The sequence below is a fragment of the Anneissia japonica genome, unplaced genomic scaffold, assembly GCF_011630105.1.
Source record: "Anneissia japonica isolate Jap-2015-1 unplaced genomic scaffold, ASM1163010v1 scaffold310_len583560_cov164, whole genome shotgun sequence".
NCBI lineage: Eukaryota > Metazoa > Echinodermata > Crinoidea > Comatulida > Comatulidae > Anneissia > Anneissia japonica.
The window spans coordinates 495,467-507,675 of record NW_022695742.1 but is presented as its reverse complement, the minus strand read 5'-3'; the positions used below and the strand labels follow the sequence as shown (position 1 = coordinate 507,675).

Sequence of the window (12,209 nt, the reverse complement as noted above, 5' to 3'; positions counted from 1 at the left end):
GGTACACGATGTATTATTATGTCCTTTATTCGAACACTGTATTTACCTTTCTTTAATGATTTATATATATATATATATATATATATATATATATACAAATATATATACATATACACAGTATACACATATATATATATACATTTGTAGGCCTATTATGTATATTCAAGTAATAATACAATTGTTGTAATAATACTTTCGACCATAATTCATCAATAGGTATATATATACATATATAATATGCCTATATACTGCAAAGATAGGTCAAAGGTCAACAAAAAAAGTTTCTGGTTGATATTGAGAAATTATTCTGTTACAGTATAAATGTGCATATTGTAAATATTTTGTTACAAAAAGCAACTCGGTACGATCAATGGTTGCCAAGATATTAAATTCACGCAAAGTTGAGGTCAAAGGTCAAAAGCACAATTTCCGGTCATTTCTAGAGAAAATTGTCCATTATAGTAAATATAAATATGCATGTTTTAAACATTTTGCTGCTGCAAAGCAACTCTGTACGACCAGTGGTTTTCTAGATATAGCTCCCTATATTTCCACCCCTAATTTGCATATTTATGCTAATAAGGTCGGCAAAATGGCACTTCCGGTCATTTTTGAAGAAAATGTTTCATTAGCGTAAATAGAAACATGCATGTTCTGAACAACTTTAAGAAGCAACTTTCTAAGACAAGTGGTTACCAAGATATAAGTACCCTACATTTTCAGAACTAATTTGCATATTTTAACTAATTTGCATATGAAGATGTGCGTAAAAAAATGGCGACACATTTTATTAGATTCAGCATACTTTAAAGTATATATTCCATCCAAAAAACTAAAATGATCACAAAAATCCCACGGGAGCCCATTTTTCGACATATGCCCCCTGACTAAATAGGAAACACAATAGCTTAGTATTATATACAATATGTACATTTATTAATAAAAACATAGATACATTATTATCAAAGAGAACAAAAATGATGGTGGTAAAACACAATTAAATACTTTAAGATGCTCGAAAACTTACAGAATTAGCTGAGCCCACGGCTAAGTAAGTTGGATTAAAGACTGGTGTCCGAGACCGGCAAGGTCTATAGATAAACTTAATGAACTACGGCAGACAGCAGACTTGTAATAAAGTTAATGATAACTTTAGAACTTTTGGACTAACTAAAGGATAGGATTGTACCCCATTTTATACATTTATGAACAGGATATGTGGGGGAGATTATTATGACATCACCACATAACATTAAGATGAATTTACTAACTTTAAGATAAATTTGGGAATGACATCACCTCCTTAAGGATGAAGTTGTAGATGACATCATCACACAACTCAGATTCAACAGTCCCTTAACCTTATTAGGAACATTAGCCAACAGGTAATTTGGACAACAAAATTTATGAGGGCACTTTAGAACAAACGTTGTACATGCACTCTACAACATGGCTAATACAGTCTAAACTATTACAAAGTAAAGTAAAAATAACATAACAGTATTTAACATTGTATTATAGTAAAATAAATGTATTAGGTATAACCTAACACCTAACACACCCCTCCGTGAAGGAAAAAGTTTGCAAACAAACTTTTTTAAATCAAAAGTAAATTACCTATATCTACACTCTTGAAAAGGCATCAGCAAGTATATTATCCTTGCCACGAATATGTCTAATTTCTAGATCATACTCCTGTAGAGACAAACTCCAACGAAGAACCCGTTGAATCTTGTTCTTCATTTTGTTTATGAACGTCAAAGGATTGTTATCAGTATGCACCACAATTGGGTGTCGAGTAACACACAAATACACATTAAAATGGTTCAAAGCTAGCATTATTGCTAAACATTCTTTTTTAATTGTGGCATAATTTAATTGATGTTTATCAAATTTCTTAGAAAAATAGCAAAGTGGATGATGTACGCCATCATCACCAATCTGCATTAAAACTGTCCCTGACCCTATATCACTCGCATCCACATACAAATGAAATTGTTTCTCAAAGTTTGGAGCGATGAGTACAGGGGAGCAATTAAGTATTGTTTTTATTTTATGGAAAGCAACCTTACAATCCTCACTCCATAGAAATTTAGCCTTCTTTTTCAGAAGTGCAATGAGGGGTTGGGCAGAAAAAGTTTTTACAAAATCGCCTATATTATCCCGCCATTCCAAGAAAGCGCATCAGTTCCTTCCTGTTCTTCGGCGTGGGAAAATCCGAAATTGCCTCTGCTTTAGCTTCGATTGGTTTTACTTGGCCTTGTCCCACAGAGTAACCCAAGAAATCCACTGTTCCATGGCAAAACTCACATTTGACAAGATTCACCGTCAGTTTCATCTCCGATAGCTTATAAAAAAAAATGGTGATAGTTCTGAGATGATCTTTAATGTATCCTCCGCAACCATCAATATCAGCAATTACGCTATTAAGAAGTCGTTGGAAGGTGGCTGGTGCATTCCGCATTCCAAACGGCATTCGCTTATATTGGTAAAGTCCTTCATTAGTGACAAATGCTGAGATCTTCCTTGCACGATCGGTGAGTGGGACCTGCCAATAGCCCTTGAGAAGGTCAAATTTGCTGACATATCGAGCATTGCCCAGCTTATCCAGACAGTCATCGATCCGTGGCAGTGGATAGGAATCCGCCTTTGTAACCGCATTCACTTTCCGGAAATTTGTGCAAAGTCTATAAGAGCCATCAGGTTTTGGAACCAGCACACAAGGTGAGCTCCACTCACTAGAACTAGGTTTCATAATATCGTTCTGCAGCATATACTCAATCTCCTTTTGAAGATAGTTCGCCTTTAAGGGATTAGGTCGGTATGGGTGTTGTTTCACAGGTTTTGCGTCACCAACATCCACATCATGAAAAACCGCATCAATTTGTCCAGGCACATCAGGAAAAAAATGTTCATATTTCATCACCAAACATTTCAGTTCTGATTTCTCATCATCATCTGCCAAGTGAACAAACTTTGTATCCAAATTAGCAAGGACATCAGAGTTCTGAAGTCTCAAACAACCATTAGTACTCAAATCATGTATACCACCATTATCTTGCTCATTTAATTCATTATCTACCTTTGTGGTAGAAAAATCAGTTAATGCTGTAGTAGCAGCACATAGAGGTTTAATTTCTCCATTTCTTTTGTTATACAATTTAAGCATATTAATGTGGCACAATTGGTTTTTCTTTCGCCTTCCTGGTGTCTCTATAATGTAATTTACGTCACTAAGCTTCTTCTCGACAACAAAAGGTCCTGAATACCTAACAGTTCAGTTCTGATTTCTCATCATCATCTGTTAAGTGAACAAACTTTATATCCAAATTAGCAAGGACATCAGAGTTCTGAAGTCTCAAACAACCATCAGTACTCAATCATGTATACCACCATTATCTTGCTCATTTAATTCATTATCTACCTTTGTGGTAGAAAAATCAGTTAATGCTGTAGTAGCAGCACATAGAGGTTTAATTTCCCCATTTCTTTCGTTATACAATTTAAGCATATTAATGTGGCACAATTGGTTTTTCTTTCGCCTCCCTGGTGTCTCTATAATGTAATTTACGTCACTAGGCTTCTTCTCTACAACAAAAGGTCCTGAATACCTAGCCTGTAATTAATGGTTAGGAATTGGCAAAAGGGCTAGAACATTATCCCCTGGATTGAAGTTCCTATCCTGAGTTTTACGATCAAAACTAGTTTTCATCTTAGCTTGAGCGGCAGTTAAGTTAGTACGCACAAGCTCACAGGCCTCAGTAAGTTTTTGTCTAAAACTAGAAACATACTCGAGAAGATTTACAACAGAAGAGCCATCAATCAAAGACTCTTTAATGGCTCGCAAAGGGCCCCGCACAGAGTGTCCAAATACAAGATCAAAAGGGCTAAAGCCCAGAGAATCCTGAATAGATTCTCGAATAGCAAACAAAATTAGTGGCACCCCCTCATCCCAATCTTTCTCATCATCAAGGCAGTAAGTCCGCATCATGTTCTTTAAAGTTTGATGGAACCGCTCTATTGCACCCTGGGATTCAGGATGATAGGCACTTGATTTCACTTGGCTAATTTTTAGCTCGTGCATTTGTTGGAAAACCCCTGACATAAAATTTGATCCTTGATCAGATTGAATTGTATTAGGAAGGCCAACCCAAGTGAAAAATTTGACTAATGCCTTTATGATGGTTTTAGCCTTAATATTTCAGGAGAAGGGCCTCAGGGAATCATGTAGAAGCACACATAATAGTTAAAAGGTATTGATTCCCTGCCCTGGTTTTTGGAAGGGGTCCTACACAATCTATAAGGATTCGACTAAAAGATTCTCCAAATGTTGGAATGGGCTTGAGTGGTGCAGTAGGGATCTTTTGGTTTAGTTTCCCTACTACTTGGCATGGGTGACAGGTTTTACAATATTGGACAACATCATTTTTTAATTTAGGCCAATAAAAATGGTCAAGTATCTTTAGATACGTTTTGTTAATACCTAAATGTCCACCTAATGGACCATCGTGTGCTAAAGAGAGGATTTCCCTCCGATATGGTTTCGGTACCACAATTTGAGTCAGGATAACCAATCTTCATTGGAGGCCGTATCAAGGGGTTGCCATTTTCGCATTAAAACCCCATGTTTCTTTAAAAAGCACACTCTCACAGAAGAAAATTCATCCTCCTTTATGGCATTTTTAGCAAATTCAGCAATTTCTGGGTCGCTCACCTGCTCAGCAATCATTTGCGCCCTTGTTATTGTTGATACACTCGGCTTATTGCCTGTACTACAAGTATTAACATTAGGGATTTTACCATTAAACTCAGAGGCAAGGAATGTATCCCCAAGATCCACCTCCTCAGATTGCTTGCTCATAGAACGCGTAACAGCGCACACAGGGAATAAATTATGATTACCAGGATTGGTTTCGTCCTCAAGAGGGACCTCACAGACAATTGGGTCTGCCCTCACCTTATCCCCAGCTAAATCCTTCCCTAACAGTAAGGTGACGCGCGCAAATGGAAGTTCATGTCGAACACCCACTTTAACAGGTCCAGTAACTAAATCAGATAAATAAGATAAATATTATGAAGTGGTACGTTAACAAAACCTAATTCAATCCCTTGCAGCAAAACACTATCCCCTGAAAAGGATTTGTTAGATAAGGGAAGTATACCCTCCAAAAGCAAGGATTAAGATGCAACTGTATCCCAGATTTAGGGTTAGCATTGTCCCCTACAAGGGACACAAAACCTTCAGACATGAAGAGGGAGTACCCATCAAGCACAGACGTGTCCATGCATTTTACTGTAAGTTAGATTGGACCTTTAAAACCTCAGCAGTCTCACATTCATCGTTTGGCTGTTTGGCCGAAATAAAGCCAGAAGGCTTATTTTTAGCTTCCTTTCTTTTTAAGGCAAAACACTCAGACATAATATGTCTAGGCTTTTTACAATAATGACAAGTAGGACCTGAGTGCTTGTCTCCTGACCCCTGTGAAAACTTAGCTCCTGATTTATTATCTATGGGCTTGGAATTGACAGCTATATTAGTTGTAGGAGAACCCTGACCTAATTTAACATCCACACCAGAATCTGGCTTGGATTTTGAGGCAAAGGACAGTTTATGTGTTAGTGCATAATCATCAGCCGCTCTAGCAGCTTCTTCTAATGAGTTTATCTTACGCTCACCCAAGTGAGTACGAATATTAGGATGTATACAAGATTTAAACTCTTCAAGCAACACTAACTGCCTTTAGCGTAAAAAGGTTTGTGCATCTTTAGAATCACACCATCTAATAAATAATTCCTCTTTTTTCCTGGCAAACTCTACATGAGTCTGAGCCATAGTGTTCCTATGTTATTAATTAAAAATTACAACTCGCAAAATACAAATTAAAAATTAAAGTTGTGATCGTTCAAGTTTCTTTCCCGGATGACCACCCAATTTCTGTTACATGCAAAGCACAAACAGAGAATAGGAAACACAATAGCTTAGTATTATATACAATATGTACATTTATTAATAAAAACATAGATACATTATTATCAAAGAGAACAAAAATGATGGTGGTAAAACACAATTAAATACTTTAAGATGCTCGAAAACTTACAGAATTAGCTGAGCCCACGGCTAAGTAAGTTGGATCAAAGACTGGTGTTCGAGACCGGCAAGGTATATAGATAAACTTGCAGACAGCAGACTTGTAATAAAGTTAATGATAACTTTAGAACTTTTGGACTAACTAAATGATAGGATTTTACCCCATTTTATACATTTATGAACAGGATATGTGGGGGAGATTATTATGACATCACCACATAACTTTAAAAGGAATTTACTAACTTTAAGATGAATTTGGGAATGACATCATCTCCTTAAGGATGAAGTTGTAGATGACATCATCACACAACTCAGATTCAACAGTCCCTTAACCTTATTAGGAACATTAGCCAACAGGTGATTTGGACAACAAAATTTATGAGGGCACTTTAGAACGAACTTTGTACATGCACTCTACAATATGGCTAATACAGTCTAAACTATTACAAAGTATACTAAAAATAACATAACAGTATTTAACATTGTATTATTATTATATAGGAGCTTAGAAGTATCCATAGGGGGAAACTAAAACAATGAAGTGGTTAAAAACAGTACAATAAGGCGAAAGTAGTGTCTGTCTCTTATACACATCTAGATGTGTATAAGAGACAGTCCATATCTATAATCGGTTTAAGCATATAATAATAACAACAAACAAAAATCCCTAACGACTAAACTGTAGTTTCTATCGCAATAATACATATATATGAAAAAAATGAGTATCGTGTATATTATACTTATGCATACAAAATACCACTCCATCTTTATACATTTTAGAGTAATATGCTGAATCATTATTAATGGAATATAGGCCTACCTATTATATTTCTGTAAATTAATCAACAATTATCTCATTAATCACACTATCGTAAATTGGCCTATTGAAGGATTATTGAAGTATTATTGATTATTTACTAAAGCATTATTCGAGCACCTTTATTATTATTATTATTATTATTTATTTTTTTGATATATTATTTATCAACCAGATTAACATTGAAAATATGACTATGCATAATATGTGCATAAAATTATCGCAAAAAAATAAACTTATAATTTATAAGATTATTTTTTAAATCAGAATCAAATAGATAACGTTTTTATTTAAAAGCAGGTTTTGCATGGACGTAATTTTATTTAATATGCTGATTATTATTATTTCATTAATCAAACTATCGTAAAATTATTATTATTATTATCATTATTTTATTATTATTATTGTTGTTGTCTGTTTATTTTTTGTTTTATGTATATGCCTAGGCCTATATAATATATATTGTATACATTTCATAATTTAATTAGAAATAATTATTTAAACTAATTGTTAAACATATATTATATAATATTAACAATGATATAGGCTAAGCTAGACCTAATCAATTATTTATATAATAAATGCAATTATTTTTTATAACATCATTAATACAACACCTTCATGACAGTCCAGCCCTCCAAATCTTGTTTTCATAAATAATTCACTTCAATGATATATTTTGATCTTTATTCATTATTATTATTATCATTTACTTTTTATTATTATTTATTTATTATTATTATTATTATTATTATTATTATTATTTGTATTATTATTATCATTATTAGTATTATTATTATTATTATTATTATTATTATTATTATTATTATGTCTTTGCCATTGACATTATCATTGTTTCTCTAGAAGGCATCTTGTACAGGGACATGTTTTTGCCTAACCAGTTTCATTACGTTTTGAGTGAAATAAAATTATGAATTATGAGTTATACCAATGTCATCTATCGATAAAAACATCGATTCGATTAATTAACAGCAGCTTTTCGCACTGTGGCAGTGCCGATAGAAAACAACAACTTTTTGGCACTTCGGCAGTGCCGATAGAAAACATCAGCTTTTTGGCACTGCGGCAGTGCCGATAGAAAACAGCAGCTTTTTTTGGCAATGCGGCAGTGCCGATAGCCACTACCTTTTACACATGGTCCTATTTTGTGATACAAAATTACACAATATAAAAATCAGAAATTTGAATATTAATTAAAAAGAGACTTAATTACAAATTATGATAAAAAGCTTAATTCAAAACGCAGAATGCATTGAATTTTGTTAAAATACATCAAAAATTAAAAAAATAAAATCACAACGTAAGGACGTAATAAGTGGATGATAAAATTCTTTATCTTAAACTAAAAAAATAAAATTCCGTAATAAACATATTAGTACAATTGTTTTACGAAATGTAAACAGTTAATAAAACAATGATAAAACTATATTATGTATGAGTAGGTGATTAAAATTAAGAGTATTCCGAAAGCGGTAATCAAGGTTGTATTAATTATATATTCAATTTTTAAAATGAGATGATTCCTTTAGTAAATGCAGCAATACATTTCATAAATGTACACCAGTATATCTAAGTGATGTCTTGGTTATATTTATATTTACTTTTAGAGGTACAATAATTATTTGGTTAATCTGTAATTCTTGTGTTATACACATGTCGATCAAATATCATTTCTATTTCATCTCAAGTGTCAGTGGTGCAGTGCCGGTAAAACATATAAATATATAATCATAGAGAAATTTAATCCCCTACTTTTTAAAATAATTAAACATTATTGATTATCTCCTCTCCATGTGCGATAATTTTAAATTATTTGTGACTACGCTTGCTGCACTTTTTTGCAGTCTATAACTAGCTCTTCTGGAGGCACGAAAAGAAGAGTCATTTATGTAAGCGGATAACACAAGCTTGCTTTTGTCTTTGTTTTGGCTGCGGTCGGAAGACCGATAATTTTGAGCGCTGCGTATTAAGTAGTTTTATCTGTGAAGCTGGCTGGTAAGAAAGAAAATAAGGGCATTTTGCATTTTAGACTGCACTCGAGAAAGACGAAAAAAATGTTTGAATCGTTCCCACCACCACCCCTTTGCCTCTCCAAAGAGGGTACACGTTCCGGCCTTGTGGCACCCAGTCTTCACATATTGTCATATATACTGTATAATTTTTACCAGTTGATGTTATAAAATATATATATTCGTTATTAAGTTTGATGCTTATGTATTTGTATTCCAGTGCAACGCCTATGGGGCTTTTGATACCCGTTTTTAGTTGCAAACTCGTCGAAATAACAATTGCATAATTTGTAAGGGTCAGCATTTTAGTTAAGATTATCATAGTCGAATGCTGACCTATTCTTTCTATTTCATGTTTACTGTTTACATAAAAACTATTGTTTCATTTATATTTTCCACAGACTGGAATGCTGTAATCCATACATGGCTGCATTGTAGTTAAGTATAATTTATCTAGCATATTTTCGTTTAAAGTGTATGCAAGTTTTGAGCTTACTTAATTTTCATACGTATTTAATGTAATGTTCCCACGTAAGATTTTCAGCTATTTCTAGTCCAAGATATCGTATGCGTTGGATATTTTCTATAGACTAGAGAAAGGTGTTTGTTTTTTTATAAGCCTACTTTTAGTTTTTACGATGTTAATTTATTCTTTATTCTTTGTGTACCAACCTTGTATATTATTCATTATACGGTGAAGGTTCTTTTTTTTTTCAGGTTTGTATAAAACGTTTTGTAATATCCAAAAAAGCAAGTCAATCCAGTCTTCAATTATCATGTGTAAACAGGTAGTTTTTGAGTGATCTTTTCTAAATGCATATTGGTAAATATTTATCAAACTTATACTTTTTTTTAAATAATCTGTAAGTTGGTTCTGTAAAACTCTAATACCTTTGACACATGACAACCAACTGATATTACTTAATTCGTCTTTGTGACCATTTCCCACATACATGAAAGGAAAATTAAGTTTCATTTTTTTAAAACTCATGTTATCAATTTTAATTAATTTAAGGTATTCCACATTTATAAAAACAATTATACACAAACATGAACGTTCGCAGTGCGATCATGGGCCAGCTTAAACTGTCATTTTTTTTGTCATTTTATCAGTTGACCGTACTTAAGGTGGCCCTGGGCCGATATAACTACTTAACGAATATTTTGTTTTAATGTTCCTGTGCCTTAGTAATGTGGTAGTTTCACTGGTTGCATAATTATGAGATTCATTACTAGATATACTCGCCAAATGTTGTTCACGGTTCAATTTCAATTGGACTGAAGTTGATTCATTGGTAGTTGCCTGATCAATAGATTCATTACTAGACATACTCTTCGAATCTTGTTCACAGTTCATTTCCAGTAGGAATGGGATTGATTCATCGTTAGTTTCATATGTTGCCTGATCATGGAAGGCATTACTAGACATACTCGCCATTTCTTTTTCACGTTTCACCTCTGGTAGGAATGAGGTTGAATAATCGGAGGCTTCACACTTTTCCTGCATGGTTTTATATAATTTATTCTTTTTCCTATTATAAACTATTAAAATTACAATTACCACGAACGATACGCAGGTGGTAAGAGCAAAAGTAATTATCAAAACAAGTAAACGCCATTGTTTAAAATCAACTTCATTTGAATCTTTTTCATAATTTGTTATTTGAGGTGTTAACGAAAGATTTTTTTCATGTTGAATTACTGTTGTTGTTAGAACAGTCGTTGTAATTTGAAAATCACCATTATTAATGTCGAGGTGTTTACTTTGATCTCTAGGGACAGGTTCGTCTTCTACGTGTAATAAACATGTAAGGACTAAACCATTGACAGCAGTAGATGCAATCACTGTTGCTTCAATCCAAATGAGTGAATCATTTTTCTTGATAATTGTACTTTGTAGCAGGGTTTGTGTTGTTGGATCCCATTCAAGTGTTGGTTCAGGGTTTGTGTTTTCGCACACACAACTTACTGCAATCTCTTCTCCGGGTCTGTAAATTTCTTTATCAAGTTTAACAAGTGGATATCTATCTGATGGTATTTCGCGAACGGTGAGTTTTCCAGTGTTGGATGTCAACAAGATGTCATTATTATACCGTAAGTGACACTGGTACCCTCCCTTGTCCTTTCTATTGACATGATTAATTCTTACAACGTGTTCTTTTTCTGCAAAGAGATTTTCAAATTTAAACCTCTTTAGATTAAATCCATTAAGTTCACTGATGATGTAAGTATCTTTAGTCCAAATGACTTCATATTTGCCTTCCATGTTGTCGTTGATGTCTTTGAAAGTGCATGTAAAATGAACTCGTTTTTTCTCTGCTACTGAACGGTCCACTGGCTGGTGTTCAATTCTCACTGCTTTAGATATGTTACAGAATAATAGAATTACTAACATCATAATCTTATCCATTGTTGTCATGTAACAGGCACTACCTGGAAAATAAATACATTATCAACCAATATCATACACAACAATATCCCGTATAGCCAATTTTTCTGTAACAATTATCTATAAATTGTAAGTCATAACTGCGCACGTTGACTGACACTTTAATTCTATGATGAACGCAACGCCAATGGCGATCTGTTCAATTCAGACTGCTACACCGACAATCAGCAGACGGCGTCGCGTCGTCTAGAGCTCACAGGGAAAGGAATTGGATTCGTCATACCAGGTTGTGCGACGCAGAGAGTAAGCGGCTTAAGCGATGTAGTGTATGATCAAAAATATATTTTCTTAGTCGTTAAAATTATATTTATGAAGTCAATGCTCACCTTGTAAGTTATTTGCTTTGATATAGCAGCGGGCTGCAGAAGGCCTATTACAAAACTGTCGACCTTTGAATAAGTACTGTATCAGAGCACATAATAGTTAATTCTAACAGCCAATGAGTAACGTTATCGCTATTATTTATGATGAACTTTGTACGAAGGTAAGATTATCTAAAGGTTTAAACACATTTTTATTCGCCCTCCTACAGCCGTCGTCTCAAAAATCCTATAAAAATTTATATTTGTTTTTTAATTGTTTTTTAATAAAATTCTTGTTAAAAACTAAAATAAAGAAAGTCTTAGTCGTTAAAATGATATTTATAAAGTAAATGCTTACCTTGTAAGTTATTTACTTTAATATAGCAGTGGGTTGCAGATGGCCTATTACAAAACTGTGGGCCTTTGAATAGGTACTGTATCAAAGCACATAATAGTTGATTCTAACAACCAATGAGTAGCGTTGTCGCTATATTTATGATGAACTTTGTACGAAGGTTAGATT

At 33.6% G+C, this 12,209-nt stretch overlaps 1 protein-coding gene across 3 annotated transcripts; it reads right to left on the bottom strand.

The window, feature by feature from the left end:
* Positions 1 to 10,035: 10,035 nt before the first annotated feature.
* LOC117101555 lies at positions 10,036 to 12,164 on the bottom strand. Of its 3 annotated transcripts, XM_033241536.1 has the most exons (3): positions 12,045 to 12,062; positions 11,711 to 11,786; positions 10,036 to 11,368 (listed from the first exon to the last, which is right to left on the bottom strand). In XM_033241536.1, exon 3 carries the CDS (start codon positions 11,352 to 11,354, stop codon positions 10,059 to 10,061), a length of 1,296 nt encoding a protein of 431 aa, XP_033097427.1. In that variant the 5' UTR covers positions 11,355 to 11,368; positions 11,711 to 11,786; positions 12,045 to 12,062; the 3' UTR covers positions 10,036 to 10,058. The 3 variants fall into 3 exon arrangements, with proteins under 3 accessions (XP_033097427.1, XP_033097428.1, XP_033097426.1); XM_033241537.1 differs by lacking the exon at positions 11,711 to 11,786 and having other exon boundaries at positions 12,045 to 12,164; XM_033241535.1 differs by lacking the exon at positions 12,045 to 12,062 and having other exon boundaries at positions 11,711 to 11,830.
* Between the last annotated feature and the right edge of the window lie 45 nt (positions 12,165 to 12,209).